The sequence below is a fragment of the Vombatus ursinus genome, unplaced genomic scaffold (genome assembly GCF_900497805.2).
Source record: "Vombatus ursinus unplaced genomic scaffold, bare-nosed wombat genome assembly UNPS02000582.1, whole genome shotgun sequence".
NCBI lineage: Eukaryota > Metazoa > Chordata > Mammalia > Diprotodontia > Vombatidae > Vombatus > Vombatus ursinus.
The window spans coordinates 26,569,504-26,590,319 of record NW_020940360.1 but is presented as its reverse complement, the minus strand read 5'-3'; the positions used below and the strand labels follow the sequence as shown (position 1 = coordinate 26,590,319).

At 34.9% G+C, this 20,816-nt stretch overlaps 1 protein-coding gene across 2 annotated transcripts in view; it reads left to right on the top strand.

Annotated features, from left to right (window-relative positions):
* Positions 1-20,816, top strand: part of ASCC3 (activating signal cointegrator 1 complex subunit 3) — a 366,855-nt gene that overhangs the window by 238,651 nt on the left and 107,388 nt on the right. For both annotated transcript variants that reach the window (XM_027855178.1, XM_027855187.1), the window contains exons 27-30: positions 257-423; positions 533-678; positions 809-929; positions 3,565-3,707. In XM_027855178.1, coding sequence (XP_027710979.1) covers positions 257-423; positions 533-678; positions 809-929; positions 3,565-3,707 — 577 coding nt within the window. The remainder of the gene's footprint in view (positions 1-256; positions 424-532; positions 679-808; positions 930-3,564; positions 3,708-20,816) is intronic.

Sequence of the window (20,816 nt, the reverse complement as noted above, 5' to 3'; positions counted from 1 at the left end):
AACTACATATCTTTTAGTTTGACAATTATACTAAGTTAATTGAGAAAACTTTCTTCCTAATTATAAAGTAATTATCTTTCAAATCTTTATCAAAATTGATTTCACAATTTTCAGTTAGCTTATTAAGAGTATATTACTTTTTCCAAAATGAAACATATACTCTAAAATAAATGGAAATATAGAAACGATTTTTATTTTGTTTGAGATGTGCTTCTTGTATTTTTAAATTTTTTTAATGATTTTTATTATACTCCAGAGTTATTGAACTAACAGGAGATGTGACTCCTGATATGAAATCCATTGCCCAAGCTGACCTTATTGTCACTACACCAGAAAAGTGGGATGGAATCAGCAGAAGCTGGCAGAACAGGAGCTATGTTAAAAAAGTCGCCATTCTCATTATAGATGAGATCCATCTGCTAGGTGAGTGCCGTTTGATATAAAGCTGATTTAGAAACCTTCACTTTCATGCATAGAACTGTCAGGGTCAGACCTTGTTAAATGATTAATGCACATTCCTCTTATTTCCTAGGGGATGAGAGAGGCCCAGTTCTAGAGGTTATTGTATCTCGCACTAACTTCATCTCTTCTCACACGGAAAAGCCTGTTAGAGTAGTTGGTTTGTCTACTGCATTAGCTAATGCCAGAGACCTTGCTGACTGGCTCAGTATTAATCAGGTATGTGAAATACTTGCAAGTACGACATCTAACAGCTTGAGTTCTCAGAGGAGTTGACATAGAAGTAGCGCCATGACATTATAAACCTTAGCGTAAGAAAAAGTAACATTTTTCTTCACATTTACTTTAGATGGGGTTGTTCAACTTCAGACCATCAGTTCGTCCAGTTCCCCTGGAAGTTCATATTCATGGTTTCCCGGGTCAACATTACTGTCCTCGTATGGCTAGTATGAATAAACCTGCATTTCAAGGTAAGCTGCAAGTATTTGGAAAGAGATATAACCAATTTAAATAGTAGACTTCAGGACATTTTCATACTGTGTGGGTTTCCTTGAAGTGGGAGGGGAACTGCTTAAGCTTCTGCAAATGTTACAGTCATTTGCCTAAACTGATCAGGAATACAGACGTGTAGAATTGATTAACTATTAAAATTAGAGAGCTTTCATAAATGATAATGTTCTTGCTGTTAACCATACATTAAAATAATATCTACAAAAAATATTTGTAATTTTAAAAAATAATAAAAATAGTTTGGAGTGTTAATCTATCAAGATGTTTTCAGATATTGCTTATTAGCCTTACAAAATGATGAGCAGAAGTTACGAGTCAAGCAAACATTGCATAATTATGGTTTCAAAACAGTACCGTAAAATTTAGAATTTTTAGGACTTCAAACATGCCACTAGTTTCTTTTTCCTTTTCTTAGCAAGGGAAGCAAACCTGACACATTTAAGAACAACCCTCTGATTTTATTGAAACACGTTTTGTTTTGTTTGCATAAGGAATATTTATTATATCAATTAAAAATAGCTTCCAAAATAAATTCTGTAATGGGAACTTCTGTTGATTGTGAGGTGACTTTTTAGCTGCTGTAATTAGCCTTATGACAGAGGCAAAGTACTGATTGTGAACTAGAGACCAATCTTGGCAGTTCAGATTATTTACACCTCTGCAGAAGCATTGTACAAAATCACTAATGAACGATAAATTTACCCTGAGCTGTTCAGCCACACCTGTTCTTGTCACAGGAAAAATCCATTAGATGTTGAATTTATAAGAGAGAGAGAGAAATGCAATCATGATTGTGTACAAATTGCATATATTTTTCTCATGCACATGCGATTTAAGATATTGTGACTATGGTGTTATTTGCCAAAATCTTACCATTTATAGTCTGTAGTGTATTAATACACAGTATTAAATACTGAACAGGGGAATGAATACATTTTCTTTTTATAATTTATTAGTCTGATTGGTTATGGATCTCTAAAGGATGTCTGCAGAACAATAATTGGAGAGAAGTATTCCATGTAATATAAATCATTTGTAAATATCTGAAATATTTATACTGTGCTAGAGGTGGTTTCTGCATAGCAGTTAGACTTATAAACTGTTTATTATACCTGTAGTGGGTCACTGTATTTCATTAAGTCTAGAAATATGATTTTATGATGGCTTTATTTCTTGTGGGTTTCATATAAATATAGTCAAGGTCATGTCAGCATTTTCATTGTAAACCTTATTTCTTAGCTCATAAAAAAAAAAATCTGCAGCCTACCATGTTTCAAACAAGAAAAAGACTCACTTTCTTTTTTGTATATTTAGAAAAATGACTCACTATTCTAAGAAAGCTACACAGGACATAAAAATAATTCTTGTTTATGCCCTTTTAGTAAGATTTTGAAGCACACACAGGGGTAGGGAAAATCATTTCCAGTTTGGGTAAATGATTTAATCATTCTTGAGAGTAAATTTTAAATGTGTTTAGACCTACAAAATTTTCATAGGTCTTAGCTAAATGACACAAGTATCCACCTCATTCTTTGTCGTTCTATACGTAAGCCCTCATGACACAGTCTCACTCAAATTCAGGGTCATGCACATTCATTCTTCTTAAAAATTCACCCTTATACACACTTTCTCACAAAAACATTGACACATTCTCCAGTATACATCTGTTGTTTCTTCCCCGTGCTATACTTTGTGTATGGGACAGGGCATTTTGAAAAGGAACATTTAATAGCACCTTTTCAGTGTCTGCCCTTATGTCCTGTAAGGATCTACCAGATCACACCGCACAGCCTTAATTCTATCCATCCTACAATCCAAGTGCCTCTAACATATGACAGATCTCTCAGGCCAGGAACTGAAACCATAGCAATAGAATGGATTCCCTAGCACAATTCTGTGGACAGACTCTGTAACTTTTTCCCCCTTCCCTTTATATCTTAAAATTAAAACTTGGGCTTGGAGTAAGAACAGTTGCCTAGTTCCCTTCCTAGTCTCGATCATCCACAAATATAAGGAATGTGCCTCCTATAGATAGAAAGCCCCTCCCTTAAACCACAACTGTATGAAAATCATGGAGAATTTCAGCACTTCCAGTTTCTACCCAGCCTTTATTTGAGAAGCAGAGCATGTAATGAGAAGACAAAGCTGGAGACTCTAATCACATTGAAACCAAAGAGTAATGTAGGTTCAGTTTGATGTAATTTCCATGTGTTCTCAGGTATAAAGCTAAATTTCATTAGAAAAAAACAAACACTGGACTAGGAGGTGAGGGCCCTCATTCTCATTCTTCCACTGTCAGCTCTTTAATCTTGTGCAGATATGTCACTTCTCTAGACCTCAGTTTCTACACATGTAAAATGATGAGACTTGACTTAATCCCTTCCATAACTAATGCTCAGTGAATTTTACTTTTAAAGTTGTAAATGTTCATTGATTTGAACACACTTGAATATGATAATATTACTGTCAGTGTACTTTCATGAATTTTATGTGATGAAATGCATATTCTGACATAGTTTACTTTAAATATAATGGAAGTTATCCATAGAAATTGTCATAGAAAAATTGTGAGTTTTTTCCATGACTTTTCAACAGCAATTAGAAGCCATTCACCAGCCAAACCTGTTCTGATATTTGTGTCATCCCGACGTCAAACTCGTCTTACAGCATTGGAATTGATAGCTTTTCTGGCTACTGAAGATGATCCTAAACAGTGGTTGAACATGGATGAAAGAGAGGTAGAGAATTTATTCTTCTGTTCCTTATATATGTCATTTTTTTCATCTGATTTTAGTTACTTGTCCGTTTTCAAAATTGACTAAAACAGATGTTTACTATTTCATTTCAATGGATTTGAATTGTGCTTATTTAAGTAGTTCTTTTGTCATAAGTTAATAAGAAATAGACATAATTAATCTCAGTGGCAAAAGTGGGTTTCTTTTCATCTTTTTGCATAGACTTGAAATAAATCCATTGCTATATAGTATATGGGAGGTTTGCTATTCACCCAATAAAATGTAAGCCTTTTGAGGTCAGGGACTATAATCTTTTGTCTTTGTATTCTTGGTGCCTGCCAGTCATCAGTCAACAAGTTTTTATTAAGCATCCACTATGTGCCAATAAATGGTGTTGAAATCAATTTAGTGTTAGATTCTAGAAGGTACATATAATAGAATTATAAGAAGTCTCTAAAGAATCTATGATTTCATCAACAGGGGAAATTTATTCCATCAGCACAGATCCCAGATCACAACCTCCTCTGTAACTGTGCAGTTCCTTAGCAATTGTATATTGAGGCACTTGGAGGTTAAGTGGTTTGTAAGATCATGCTCTTGGCATACCCTGTAGAGGCTAATTCATTCTTATGAAAAACTTTGCTTATTCCTAAAGCATTAGCAAAGGTAAAAATAAAGGAAAACCTATGACAAATTCATGAATTATCTTGCTTTACTGAAATACTCTTTTATTCTATCTACTAATCATCAAGTATACATAAGGTACTATATGAGGCATGTTGAAGAAGAGGAATACAAAGATAAACCAGTCTGGATTTTATATTTTGATTTTATCAGTGTAGAAAAATAACTGTAGACAAAGTTTTCTTTTAATATAAACATTTTTTATCAGCCATTATATGCTGAACCCTGTTCTAGATGCTAATGTGGATAAAAGATTAAATAAATTGTGGTTCCTGACCTCAAACGTTTTTTTTACTTTAGTAAGGGAATGTGACACACAATAACTGTAACACAAAATTAACCATGAAAAGTTCATGAGAAGTGCAAAATGCTGCGGAAGATACAAGTTTGGAAATATATAATGTTTATCTGTATTCATGAATCACATATGGATGTTGGTTAAATCATTTAAACTCTTTGGGCCTCTGTTTTCTCATTTGCAAAGTGAGGTCATTGATAAAGATAATTTCTGAGTTCTCTTTTAACTCTAGAATTCTATATTTCTGTGATATAGAAACAATTGTATACTACTACAGGAAACCTAGAGGGTCACTTTAAATTTTAGAAAGAAATATTGAGATTTTTAAGGCCAGATTTTTCTCAATAGGTATAATCTTATAGCAATGAATACAATAGCTATTTAATTTTTTCCCTCCCCTTTTAAATACACTATTCTTCACATTATTTTCCATATAGCAAATTTGCTTGAATTGTCAGAATCAGAAATGTTCTTGAGAAAGTCTTCCAACTTTTTTGTGTGTATATGTATTTATACACCTACAAATGGACACTGATATAGTGTGTATATTATAAAGCACAAATACAGAATTAAAAGGATGTGTTATTAACAAAGGTAAAATTGACAGGACTTGGCCACTAGCTTGATGTGGGGGATGAGAGAAAGTGAGGAATTGAAGATAACAATTCCAAACCTGTGTGGCTAGTGGATGGTGGTTCCCTCAAAAGTAATAGGGGCATGAGGAAGAGGAGAGGATTTTAGGGGAAAAAATAATGGTTTTGGTTTTGAATATATTGAAATTAAGATGTCTATGGGACATGCAATTCAAGATATCCAATAGGTAGTTGGAGATGTGAGACCTGGAAGTCAGGAGGGATGTTAGAGCTAGGCAAATAATTCTGAGAATCATCTATATGGAGATGATAGCTGAATCCATGGGATCTGATGAGATCACCTAGTGAAGAAAGAAAAAGATGTCCCAAGACAGAGCCTTGTGAGTTACCTACAGTTAATGGAAGTGGCTTGCATGAAGGTCCAGCAAAGGAAACTGAGAAGGAACAGTTAAAAAGGTAGGACATTTACTAACTGCATGACCCTGGGCAAGTCACTTAACCCCAATTGTATTAAAAAAAAAAAGGTAGAAGGATAACATGGAGAGAGCAGTGCTATGAAAATCTAGACAAAAGAAAGTATCAAAAGAAGAGGATGATCTACACTATCAGAGACTATAGAGAGTTCAAGAAGGCTAAGGATTAAGAAAAGGCCATTAAATTTAGCAGTTAAGAGAATATTGGTATTTTAGGAGAGAGCAATTTCAACTGAATGATGAAGTTGGAAATCATGCTGCAATGTGTTAAGTAAAGAGTGAAAAGAAAGGAAACTGATTGTAGGTGGCCTCTAGGAGTTTACCTAAAAAAAAGAGAGAATACATATAGAATGATAGTTAGCAGTAATAGAAGGATCAAGTGAGAGTTTTTTGAGAATGAGGATGACATGGGCATGTTTGTAGGGAGGCAGCCAGTAGAGAGAGAGACATTAGAGATAAATGAGAGTGGGGACAATAAAGAGGATAATCTGCTGAAAAAGATGGGAATGGGATGTCTTGTGCATATAGAGGGGTTGGCCTTGACCAGGAGAAGGGCCATTTCTTCATGTGAGATAGAGTGGAAGGCAGTAGGGAGGAGGGAAATGGCATATTGTGAGGTGAGATGAGCAGGAGAGAAGAGAATGCTCATGGAGAATGACCTAAGTTCTTTTAATGAAATATTAGCAAAGGTTCTCATCTGAGGTTGAAGGCACTGTAGGTTTGAGGAGGGATGGAAAGATTGAGAAAGACCTCTGTGTTGAGCTGTGATAGTGAATCAGTTAAGGAGATGTAAAAGAATTGTTTTGCCATAGTGAGGGCCAGGTTAAGGTTATGTACCATAAATTTGTAGTGGATCCATTTGGTATGATTTCATTATTTTCTCCACCTTTATTCAGCAGCAGATTAATAGGGAGCAGATCATGTGAGTAATCCAGTGATGAAACTTGGCAGAACAAAATCTTAAGCAGGATAAAGGGATGAGGATTATATAGACATGAACTGGTTTATCAGAGGGTCAGGATAGAAAAGGGAGGTGAGTGTAGCCAGTAAAGGGTGATAAACTGGGATGCAGTGAGAGATGGAGTGATTAGAGGTCACAGTACAGAGAAAGAACAAGACTTGGGAGTTACAAGCAGAGAGAGAAGTGAAATAACAACAGAGAGAATTTCAGAGTTTATAAATATCATAGTGATGGCAAGATCAAGGGTATGACCATCGCTGTGTAGCTAAGATGGGATAGAAGAGTAGGTTCAGGTCTTTTATCATCTCATGCCTGGACTATTTCTTTTTTTTTTTAAGTATTTTATTTTTCCCCAGTTACATTCATTTTTAAAACTTTGAGTTCCAAATTCTCTCTCTTCCACCCTTCCCACCCCCACCTCATTGAGTACGCAAGCAATTCGATATAGGTTATACATGTGTAATCATTCATAACACTTCCATAATAGTCATGTTGTGAAAGTATTTCCCTCCATCCTATTCTTCTCCCCCACATTTATTCTATTCTGTCTTTCTCCTTTCACCCTGTCCCTCCCCCATTCTGCCTTCCCTTCTACTGCCCTCTTTCCCTTCTCTTATCCCCTTTCCCTCCTACTTTCCTGTAAGGTAAGATGGATTTCTATACCCAATTGAATGTATGTGTTATTCCGGAATACTCTTTTAGCCAGTTCTGGTGAGAGTAAGCTTCACTCACTTCCCATCACCTCCCCCTTCTTCCCTTCCACTGTAAAATCTTTTTCTTGCCTCTTTTATGTGAGATAATTTATCCCATTCTACCTCTCCCTTTCTCTTTCTCTCAGTATATTCCACTCTCCTTAATTTTTTTTTTTTTAGGTATCATCCCTTCATATTCAACTGACACCTATGCCCTCTGTCTATATATGCTACTTCTAACTATCCTAATAATAAGAAAAGTCTTATGAGTTACAAATATCATCTTTCCATGTAGGAATGTAAACAGTTTAACCTTAATAAGTTACTTATGATTTCTCTTTCCTGTTTACCATTTCATACTTCTCTTGAGTCTTTTATTTAATTGGAAGTCAGATTTTCTATTTAGCTCTGGTCTTTTCTCAAGAATGCTTGAAATTCTTCTATCTCATTGAATATCCATTTTTTCCCCTCATGGATTATATTCAGATATGCTGGGTAGGTGATTCTTGGTTGTAATCCTAACTCCTTAGCCCTTCAGAATATCATATTCCAAGCCCTCCTACCTTTAATGTAGAAGCTGCTAAATCTTGTGCTATCCTGGTTGTGGCTCCATGATACTTAAAATGTTTCTTTTTGGCTGCTTGCAATATTTTCTCCTTGACCTGGGAACTCTGGAATTTAGCTATAATATTCCTGGCATTTTTCATTTTGGGATCTTGTTCAGGAGGTGATTGGTGGATTCTTTCCATTTCTATTTTACCTTCTGGTTCTAGAATATCAGGGCAGTTGTCCTTGATAATTTCTTGAAAGATTATATCTAAGCCCTTTTTTTGACCATGGCTTTCAATAATTTTTAAAATTATCTCACCTGGACCTATTTTCCAGGGTAGTTGTTTTTTCAGTGAAATATTTCACATTGTCTTCTATTTTTTCATTCTTTTGGTTTTGTTTTATGATTTCTTGATTTCTCATAAAGTCAAAAGCTTCCATTTGCTCCATTCTAATTTTTAAGGAATTGTTTTCTTCAGTGAGCTTTTGGACCTCCTTTTCCATTTGGCCAATTCTGCTTTTTAAGGCATTCTTCTCCTCCCTGGCTTTTTGGACCTCTTTGGCCATTTGAGTGAGTCTATTTTTTTAAGGTGTTATTTTCTTCAGTATATTTTTGGGTCTCATTTACCAAACTGTTGACTCATTTTTCATGATTTTCTTGTATAACTCTAATTTATCTTCCCAATTTTTCCTCTACTTCTTTTACTTGATTTTCAGAATCCCTTTTGAGCTCTTCCATGGCCTCATAAATTGAGACCAATTTAAATTTTGCTTAGAGGCTTTGGATGTAGGAACTTTGACTTTGTTGTCTTCTTCTGAGTGTATGTTTTGATCTTCCTTGTCACTAATGTAAGTTTCTGTTGTCAGTTTTTTTCTCTTGTTCACTCTTTTCCCCAGCCTATTACTTGACTTTTTAATTCTTTGTTAAGGTAAGGCTCTGCTTCCAACATGGAGGGCAAACTATTCCAAGCTTCAGGGGTTTTGTGCAGCTGTTTTCAGAGATGCTTCTAGGGACCTGTAAGTTTTCAGTTCTTCCAAGGTGGTATGATCTAAAAAGAGGTGTTTACTACTCTCCTGGCCTGTACTGTGGTCTGTGTGTGACCAAAGGCACTCTTTTCTTTACTGGAACTGTGAGGAGGGTCCCCCCTAAACTGCTGCCATAAGCTGTGCTATGCTAGTGTACCTCCTTGCCCTAGAACTGCCACCCAGGACTGCACCCCAGATCCAAGTACGGGCAAAACAGCAAAGTCCCGCCTCAGTGCTAGCAAAGAAACCCCTGTAATCTCCTTCTGACCAGGTGTTCAACTCCATTATTGTCTATGGACTGAGAGCTCTGGAAGTAGCCACTGCCACTGCTGATTCAATCAGTTACTCCCTCGCCCTGCTCCTGGTTTACTGGGGCCAGGACTATGCTGGTGTGGCCCATACTAGACTGCATTCCACTCTCACCCAGGTCCAATAGACCTTTCCTGCTAACCTTCTAAGTTGCTCTCATGTCCGTGGGCTGAGAGGCCTGGAAACCACCATTGCTGCCAGTGATTCAGTTGCCCCGAGGCCTGCTCCAGGTTTGCTGGGGCCTGGTCTGCACTGGCGTGGCCTGCACTGAACTATGCTCCTCTCTCACCCAGGTGCAAAAGACCTTTCTTATCGACCTTCCAGGTTGTCTTGGGTTGGAAATTTGTTTCATTCTTTTTGGGGGTTCTGCTGCTCTAGAATTTGTTTAGAGTCATTTTTTAAAGGTATTTGGAGGAGTTTGAGGGAGAACTCAAACAAGTCCCTGCCTTTACTCCACCATCCTGGGTCCACCCCATGCTTGGATTATTTCAACAGCCTGCTGGTTGGTTTTCCTACCTCAAGTCTGTCCTCACTCCAATCCATCCTCCACTGAGCTATCAGGATCTTTCCAAAACACAAGTTTGACCATATCACCTCCCTATTCAGTCAATTCCAGTAGCTCCCTTTCACCTCTAGAATCAAATATAAAATCCTCTGTTTAGCATTCAAAGCCCTTCATCACTTGGCCCCTTCCTAAGTTTCTAGTCTTCTTATACCTTACGCACTTCTATATACTCTAAGATACAGCGTCTCCTTGCTGTTCCTTGCACAAGATAACTCCATCTCCCATTTCTAGCATTTCCACTTGGCTGTAAATGTTAATCTCTAGGCATTTTCACTAGATATAAACCCATATCTGGAACACTTTCTTCTCATTTCTGCTTTTCCTGACTTCCATGACTTCAAGTCCTTACAAAAATCCTGCCTTCTTCAAGAAGCTTTTTTTGATCCTCCTTAATTCTAATGCCTTTAGCCTTCTATTTATCCTGTATCTTTTTTATCTACATAGTTATTTTCATGTTGTCTCCTCTATTAGACTGCAAGCTCTTCAAGACCAGAGACTTTTTTTTTTTGGCCTTTCTTTATATCCCTGGTACTTAGTACAGTGTTTGGCACGTGGTAGGTGCTTAGTAAATACTACTGACTTGATTTGATGTTAATGGAGACAAATGGATGAGGTAAATGGTTGACTTCAAAGAGCAGTTGTTTATTGGTTCTGTATCAGTTTAGTAGTAAGTTACCAGTGGAATGTCAAAGGAGTCTTTGACCTTATATTTTTAAACATTCAGTGACTTGGTTAAACTTGTTGATAGTATACTTATCAAATTTGTGCATGACATTAAAGTTAGGAGAGAAAACTAATGTTTTAAATAACAGAGTCTAGATCAAGAAAGACCTTAACTGGCTGGTGCAGTGATATCATATTCAAGTAAAAATAGGAGCCACTAAAACATATGTAAAGATCCCTATAGGCACATATTAATTTAGAAAACCAAATATTAACATTGTATTTTATTTTATTTTTATTTATTTTATAAAATATTTCCCAGTTACTTTTTAATCTGGTTCAGGCCACATTTGGGAGTGTGTTGGGTCACATGCAGCCCAGTAACCATGTGTTTGATACCTCTGGGCTAGAGCATTAACCTAAATCTAATAATATGAAATTCTTTTTTTTTAAACCAGACTTGTTATTTCATTGGTTTAAGGAGTTCCTTTTGAGGAACTTCCACTACTAATAGAGAGAAGCCCTTTCTGTAATACCTAGAGTCTTAGAGAGTTGCATGAGACATTCAGAAATTAGTAACTTGACACATAGAAAGTGTATGTCAGAAGAAGACTTAAACAGTCTTCCTGACTGAGGTCAGTTCTCTGTCCATTAGGCAACATTGCCTCTCCAATATCATATTTAAGAAGAATAAAAGGGGAGTAGTTTGCCTCAATAAGTAGAATTTTCCTCCTCATTGAACATTGCTAATTGTTAAGAAATTTTCCTTTACCAAAATGATAGATTTGCCTCTTTGCACTTTCACCCAGTGTTCCCAATTCTACCCTCTGGGAACACTTCACCCGTGTCTTATTTCAGCAACATATATTTTGTAGTATTCATATTTGTATTTGTATAGTTCCTGGGTGTGTCTTGGCAACCTTCCAAGTATTTTATACATGCTGTTGTTATTTTAAATGGGATTTTTCTTCCTATCTCTTCCTTTTGGATTTTGTTGGTAATGTCAAAAATGCTGATGATTTATGTGAATTTATATTATATCTTCTATTTCTTTGGAAGTTATTAATTTTTTCAAATTCAAGTTTCTTTAGTTTACTCTTTAGGATTCTCCAAGTATCATCTGTCGCCTGCAAAACGTGATCTTTTTTTCTCTTTACCAATGTTTAGTATCTCAATTTCTTTCTCATATCTTGTAGTTATACCTAGGATTTCTAGAATTATTTCAAATAGTGATGGTAATAATGAACATGCTTGTTTTACTCCTGCCCTTATGGTAAAGCCTCTAAATTATCCCCACTATATACAATGCTGAATCTTGGTTTAAATAGATACTACTTATATTAAAGCAAGATTTGATTATTCCTGTATCTTCTAGTGTTGTTAAGAACAATCAGTATGTTGTCAAAAGTTTTTTCAATCTCTGTTGATATAAGTATATGATTTTTGTTGTTCTGGTTATCAATGTGGTCTCTTATGTTGATGATTTCCCTGATATTGAACCACCTGCATTTCTGGTATAAAGGCAACATGCTTATATAATCTTGGTATTATGATGCTGAAGACTCTTTAGTGAGGTTTCATTTGAAATTTTTTATGCTGATATTCATTAGAGTTATTGGGCTATAGTTTTCTTTCTTTTGATTTTTTGTGTTTTAGGATCAAGATCTGTATTATAGTAGGAAAGTGATAGAATCTTTTCTCAAACTTCTTGACTATTAATAGTTCTTTGAATGTTTCCTAGAGTTTATTTAAAATCTTTCTGGTCCCAAGTTTTTGTTTGTTTGCTTGTTTTGTTTTGTTTTGTTTTGTTTTGTTTTGTTTTGTTTTGGTGAGGACAAGGGTCTCATAGATGGCTTGTTCATTTTCTTTTTCTGAGCTTGGGTTATGTAAGTTGTCTCTTCTATTAATCTAAACTTTTTTTTGGCAAATATAGATTTCATTAGACTATAATTGAGCAAAATATTTTCTAATGATTTTTTATTTATGTATAGTCACTTCATTAGGTTTTCCTCTCTTATTAATCAAATTAGCTAATGTCTTATTTATTTTACTATTTTTCAATCTCTGGTCTCATTTATTAAATCAGTAGTTTTTTTGTTATAGTGGTTATGCGTGATATTGTTTTACTTTCAATTTGGAGTATCTCTTTGAGTTTCAGGATTTTTTTTTTTAATTGTTGATTTTATAGAGTTTTGTTTGTCTTAGTTGCATCCCCATTTCCCTGATGAGTTCTTTTTCTCCCACTGATAAAAGTGTTTGGAGATGTAATTTTTTTCTTAGGGACTTCTTTGGTTATATCCCCCTCAAATTTTGGTATGGTAACTCATTCTTGTCATTAACTTTAATGAAATTTTCTGTTTTTTGTATGTTCTTTGACCTACTTATTCCTGCACATTGTTATTTAGTCCCAAATTAATTTTTAATGTCTTTTAAAAATTTTAAATAAGTTTTTTACATATTTCATTTGCTTTTTACATCATCATAATTTTCCCCAGTACCTTTCCTCCCTTTCCAGAGAGCCAGGCCATATAACAAATAATATTTTTAATGACAAAAAAAGAAGAGGAAAAAATTAGCATAACTGCTCAGTACATCAAAAAAGTTTGAAAATATGTGCAAAGTACCATAGGCATGGATCTTCCACCTCTGAAAAGTAATAAGGAGGGGCTCTTTTTTTGAGCCATACTTCATTCTTGTAATTTTGAAATATTTTTCTGTATATGGTTGTTCTTTCTATTTACTTTGTTTTAGTCTTTGTATATATGTTTCTTGGTTCTACTTCCTTCACTCTGCATTAATTCATGTTGGTCTTTCCATGCTTCTGTATTTATGACATTTGTCATTTCTGATAGTTCTGTAATATTGCATCACATTTACATACTGTAGTTTTTTTTAGCCAATCCCCAATTTCTGGGCAATCTATTTGGTTGCTAATTATTTGCTATCACAGAAAGTGCTACTAGAAATATTTTGATGTATTTGGGAACTTTCCTGTCACTGGCTTCCTTAAGATGTACAGGCAAAGCTTATGGACATATTAGTCACTTTATTTGCAAAATTCCACATTGATTTCCAAAACGATTGTACAGATGCAGAGCTCCACCCACTCTTCACTCTTCACTCATGCGCCTATCTTCCCACAGCCCCTCCAACATTAACTATTACCATCTTTTGTAATTTTTGCCAATTTACAGGATATGAGGTAAAAACCTCAGGGTTGTTTTGACTTTTTTGTTGTTCAGTTGTTCAGTCATATCCAACTCTTCGTGACCCCATGAACTATATATAGCATTCCAGCCCCTTTAGTCCTCCACTATCTCTCAAAGTCTGTCCAAGTTTATGTTCATTGTTTCCAAGACACTATCCATTTCATCCTCTGCCATCCCCATTTCCTTTTGCCTTCAGTCTTTCCCAACATCAGGGTCTTTTTCATTGAGTCCTGTCTTCTCATTATGTGGCCAAAGTATTTAAGCTTCTGCTTTAATAATTGACCTGGGGGCAGCTAGGTGGCACAGTGGATAGAGCACCAGCTCTGGATTCAGGAGGACCTGATTTCAAATCCGGCCTCAGACACATAACACTTACTAGCTGTGTGACCCTGGACAAGTCACTTAACCCCATTCCCTAGCCAAAAAAAAAAAAAGAAAGAAAGAAAGAAAGAAAATTGACCAGACAGTGAATAGCTTGAATTAATTTCTTTAAGTATTGACTGATTTGATCTCCTTTCTGTTCAAGGGATTCACCAAAGTCTTTTCTAGAGTCACAATCTAAAGTGTCAGTTCTGTGGCACTCAACTTTCCTTGTTGTCCAACTCTCACAGCCATATATTGCGCATGGAAAAACCATAGCTTTGACTGTAGGGATCTTTGTCAGCAAGGTGATGTCTCTGCTTTTTGGTATGCTGTCCAAATTTGCCATGGCTTCCTTCCAAGGAGCAAGAGTCTTTTAATTTCATGACTTCATTCACCATCTGCAGTGGTCTTTGAGCCCAAGAACATCAAATCTGACATTGCTTCCATTTCTTCTTCCTGTTTGCCAGGAATTGATGAGGCCAATTGCCAAGATCTTAGTTTTTTGGGTGTTAAGTTTCAAGCCAGCTTTTTACACTCTCTTCTTTCACCCTCATCAAGATTGTTCATATTTCTCCCAGCAATCTTAATTCCAGCTTTTGATACATCCATCCTGACATTTTGCATGATATACTCTGCTTATAAATTAAATAAGGTGACAATATATAGCTTTCTGATTTTAAACCAATCAGTTGTTCCATGTTCACTTTTAAATATTGCTTCTTGGCCTGCATACAGGTTCCTCAGGAGACAAGTAAGATAATCTGGTATTCCCATCTCTTTGAGGACTTGCCATATTTAGTTGTGATCCGTACAGTCAAAGACTTTAGTGTACTCAATGAAGCGGAAGTAAATGTTTTTTCTGGAACTTCCTTGCTTTCTCCATAATATAACAAATATTGGAATTTGGTCTCTAGTTTCTCTGCCTCTTTGAAAACCAGCCTGCTCTTCTGGTAATTCTCAGTTCACATGTTGCTGGAACCTAGGTTGCAGAATCTTAAGCATAGCCTTGCTGGTGTGTGAAATGAGCACAGTTGTTTGGTAATTTGAACTTTCCTTGGCATTGCCCTTCTTTAAGATTGGGATGTAAACTGAACTTTTCCAATCCAGTGATCACTGTTGAGTTTTCAAATTTGCTGGCATATTGAATGCAGCATTTTAACAGCATCATCTTTTAGGGATTTTAAATAGCTCAGCTGGAATTCCATTGCCTCCAGTAGCTTGACTGTTAGCAGTTTCCTAAGGCCCACTTGACTTCATTCTTCAGGATGTCTGGCTCTAGATAAGTAACCACATTACTGTGTTTGTCAGTGATGTTAAGATCTTTCTTGTAGTTCTTTTGTGTATTTTTGCCACCTCTTCTTTATCTCTTATGCTTCTGTTAAGTCCTTACCATTTTTGTTTTGACTTATATTTTTCTTATTATTTGTGATTTGAAGCATTTTTTATATGGTTCTTAGCTTGCAACTCTTTTAGGGAACTATTTGATCATTACCTTTGACCACTTATCTATTGGACAATATCTTTTGGTCATTCATATATATATAAATATAGACTCAGACACTCACTGGCTGTGTGACCCTGGACAAATCACTTAAATCTCTATTTGCCTCAGTTTCCACTTTTGTAAAAAGACAATAACACCACGTACCTCCCAGGGTTATTGTAAGGATCAAATAAGATAATAATTGTAAAGTGCTTAGCGCAGCGTCTGGCATAAATGTTAGCCTCCATCATCATTAAAATGTTAGCTATTACCATCACCATCATCATTATATTGATGAATAGATGTATGTGTATATGTATATATACAGTGTTAGTTGTTTATATAATCTTAACTACCAAATCCTTTCCAGAAAAATTATATATATATATATATTAAATCCTATTTGAGTACTTCACTTCTTATCATGAATGCATTAATTTTCTTTGTGCAAAAGCTTTTCAGTTTCATATCATCAACGTTATCTCTTAGCTTCTGTAATTGCCTCTATCATTTATTTGCTTCAGAATATATCCCCTGCTCATATGTGTGAAAAGTGTAAGATCTATTTCTTTTCCTATATTTTATATAAGCTTTAATATAAAAGAAATATATCTATTTAGAATGCATTATGGAATATGATGTAAGGTGGTGGCCCAAGCCAGACTTCTGCCAGACTGTTTTCCAGTGTTCTCAGCAACTTTTTATAAATATGGATTATTTCTTAAGTATTTTATATTTTCCAGTTGATCGAATAAAGTTATTGACTTCCATTGTTTCTGATCCTCCCTTATCTAGTCTGTTCCATTGATCTACCTCTATTTTTTTTAACTAATATCAGATGGTTTCAATGCCACTTTATAATGTGGTTTGAGGTCTCAAAGTGTTATTTCCCTTTTGTCCCTACCTCTTTTCATTATTTCCCTTGGTATTCTAGATCTTACATTTTCCCAAATGAATTGATATTATTTTATTAAGTTCTGTAAAGTATCACTTTGATAATTTCATTAGTATAATATTAAAACCTTAAATTAACTTTGGCAGTATTGTTATTTTTATTATATTTTCTCAGCCTAGCCATAATTGCTAAATTATTCTTCTAGCCATTTAGGTTTTTCTTTCTTTTTTTTTTTTTAAGGAATACTTTGGTTTTAGATCTATACAAGTGTTATTCTGTGCCTTGATAGAGTGATCTCTAGATATTTTATGCATTTTTTAGTTATTTAGAATGAGATCCATGTAATTTTTAATCACTTCCTCTGTGGCCCTTTATTTAACATAAATTTTATTGCAGTGTGATCTCTAAAATGTTTGATATTTCTGTTTTTCTATATTTGTAGGTTTTATATATCCTAATACATGGTCAGTTTTTGTAAAGCTACTATTCATCACTGAAAAATATGTACATTCCTTTCTATTCTCATAGAATAATCCCCAGAGGTCTTTCATATCTTACTTTTCTAAAGTTCCGTTCAGGTCTTTAACTTCTTTTTTGTTTATATTTTGATCAGATTTGTCTATCAGGTCGAAAAGGGGTACATTATTTAGGTCTAAAAGGAGATACATTACTCCCTGTCATAGTTTTATTATCTTTCTCCCTTTAACTCACTTAACTTTTCCTTTATTTATTTACATGCTGTGTTATACTTTTCATATTTCTTAAAACTTATTAAAAGAACTTTTAAGTTTAGTAAGATGATTTTTCTAAAGCATAAGTCCGAGCAGGTCAGTAAATTTCACAAGCTCTCTGTTTCCCCTAGACTGAAATTTAACTCCGTCGTTTGTCCTTTAAAGCTCTTTATAACTTTGCCTCTTCCTGCCTTTCTGGTCTTCTCACATTTTCTTTTCTGTCCATGCTACATTCTCACAGTGCTGGCCTAATAATAGTTCTCCATCGCTTTTCTCTGAGGGTGACGGACTGTCAGCTATGCCTGGAATGCTGTACGCTCTTCTCTGACTCCCTTCAAGACACATCTCACTTCTGGGCTCTCTCTCTGGCCTCGCTTGCTGCCTTGCCTCCCCAAAGCCACTTCTCTAAGATCATACTTTCCTGATTGATGATTCCCTCCTTGTAAGACGAAGAGAAGCAGTATTTCACCTTACTCATAGACTCTAGTCTGCCTCCAGATTCCTCCTCACCTGTTACCTGTCCCCAGTTCTATTCCAAACCCCTTCCTACATTCTAGTTCTTTCTTATATGTGCTATCTTTCCCCATTAGAATATAATGGACTGTTAGATTTATTTGTCTTTGTATCCTCAGCATTTAGCATTGTACCTGGCATATAGTAAATGCTAAATAAATGCTCTTTCAGTCTGTCTATCTATCTATAATCAGTCTCCAAGAATCGCTTGAAGAGTTTGTCTTTATCAGCGATAAGGAATTTGGTGGAAGCCAGGAGTGGTCAGGAATAAAGTAATTAGCTTGCTTTTTTATATGAGCAGGAATTTCAGTGGAAATAGTCATGCAGATGGAAATTAAAGAATTATATTTCAGAATTGTAGATGTACTTTCGGAATCATCTGTGTGTATTCATTGAAACCATGCCACTTAACATATTTGTGTTACATAATTTACTTTCCTTTATCTTCATTGTAAAATCTTTTAAATAGAGAGCCATTTCTCCAGCATCTTCTCCAATCTTTTCCATGAAAATAGAATTATCAAATACCTTGGCTATTGTATAATGCTTTAAAGCTTAGAAATAAGAATAAGAAAAGGTAACATCTCCCTCCTCAGTTCAATTAGATATGCAATTTAAGTTCGATTATAAACTTCACAAAAACAGGAACCATGTCTCATCTAAGTATCTAATAGTGCTCTGCACATAGTAGTTTCTTAATGAATATTTCTTGAATGGATTCGAATTTGAGTTCTTGTTCTAAAGCAGTAGTTCTCAATTTTTTTTTGTCTTAAGTACCTCTTTATATCCTTTAAAATTATAGAGGACCACCCCCCAAAGAGTTTTTTATTAAATGGTTTACATTTATCAATATTAGAAATCAAAATGTCTTGTTATTATGAAAATAGATTTTACTTACAGCCCCCTGAAAGGGTCTCAGTGTCCCCAGATCGTACTTTGACACATTGTTATAAAAGTTTCAAGCTGTGATGGGGAGAAAGACATAGAATACATTGCCCTGCTTACCTGGAAGACATAACAACTGTTTTCTTAAAGGTTTCCATAACTCTGTAGATTTTATTCTTATATGTGCCTGTTGTAGTATGTATATACCTATATATACAGTTACTCATAATTTAGAACAATAGCAAGTGCCGTAAATATTTAGTAAATGTCCACTATGTAAAACATTCAGCTGTTCACTACAGGAGCTACAAAATGACACTATCCCAGACCTTAAGGATATTATAGAGTAAAAATGATTGAACATTATAATAAAGTTGGATTCATGATTTTGAGTTTAGTATTAGATGACTTGGGAGAATGGGATGGGAAGTTTGTTTTGGAGGCACAAATAGAATGGGAAATAAAATGTAAGCTCCTTGAAGGCAGGCAATTTTTATTTTCTGTTTTTATCTCCCATGCACAGTGCTTTACACATAGCAGGTGCCTAATAAATGCTCATTGAATTGAATTTGGAAACTATCTTATTTCTAATTATATCTTTTTAGGTAGTAAGATTTTGTATCCTGATTTTGCTCATAACTATTCAGATACCAAAAGAATGTTGTAAAGGGTTTCTTTTATCATTAAGCCATTTCTTCTTCCTACAAGATGTCAGTTTTATTACGCAAAAGTGTATCTTTAAAAATTAACATTTAGTAGTAACTAGGAGATGTTTTAGCTTCATTTAACATATGTACCAGATGTGATAGATGTAATTATTTTTGCAAAAAAACTTCATAACTTTCATGATTCTTTTGTGCAGCACATCTTTCTTTCATTGGGTATTTTAGACAATTGATAAGCATTATTCAGTGGCATATGGTCTGAGTCTGACGTGCTTTGAAAAGAGTACAGAGTACTAATAATGAGGATTCTGTGAAAATGGGAAAACCAGCACAACAGATATGCTTTGAGAAACTATGGGTTTTTAGCATCTTGAAACAATATATCACACTCAAAGGGACAGAATTGGGCTGCACAATCTGTTACCTCATTCTTGTCCAATCTGGTCTCCTCCTTTCTTTTGGAGCCAGCATTGTCATCAACTCACTGAATTATATTCTGACTGGAATGTATTTCAGGCACAGGGTAATGTATCTACTTAAATGGAATCCTATATTTCTACAAAAGCTTTTTAAGTATAATAAATTTAAAATATAAAAAACTGTTCTATTAACTTAAAGTAAATGGTTCAACAGTTTACATATGTGCAGCTTAAAAAAAAATGACTACTACTTGGGAGAACCATAGAGCTTGTTCTGAGAACAGTTTCTTTCATTTATATTATATTTACCTTTATAAGAATTTTTTTTTAAATTAAAAGATCCCAGGCATAGTTTCAAAAGTTGTTTACTAAATGGAGTCCTGTAAAAGTCTCCTTTTTTCTAGAGGAATGTTTTGAGTATTAGGTTTATTCTTTTAAAAAGTTATAGTTATTTGGTCAGGTTACTGAGTATGTTAATTAAAAAAATACTTACTCCAACATCTATGAAGAAAGTATTATTCTAAAAAGATTTTTGTTTTGTTATCCAGTGGCCTCTTTAGGAACTTACCTATGTGTTGATAAAGGAGTTAGATCAGTTTTAAGTATGTTAATGAAAGTTTTACATTTTTCTTTATAATTCATTTAGGTATGCTCAGATGTTAATAGGTTGTCTCAGAAATGTCTTTTCCTGTTGATTGAACATTAGCAATACTTTAGGATTTTTTATGATGTTAAAATAATTTAATATTCCTTCAGAGAAATACCATAGTAAAGAAAGGTGGAATAGTTGCAGGAGAGGGGAAGAAAGCTCTCATGGGGATTTTAGGGTTTAAGCAATTCCAATAGATGCATGTTCTCTTTATTTCATTGATTTATGTGAAAGTGAGGAGTCACTGAGAAATGACTGTCTTTCCCTGCTGCTGGAGTGACAGAATAGTAGAACATACACCAGCTCTCCTGCTAAATGTCCCTAGTTTTCCTGTGGTCAGTTTACTGCTTCCTAAGTATGACTAACACTAGTGTGAAGCACCACTGTAATACCAGACACAAAAAGAAAAAAGTCTCTGTCACTGATTGTCAAAGCAAGGCATCTCTGAATAAGCTCTCTGCAGTGTGAATTGGAGATATTTTATGCT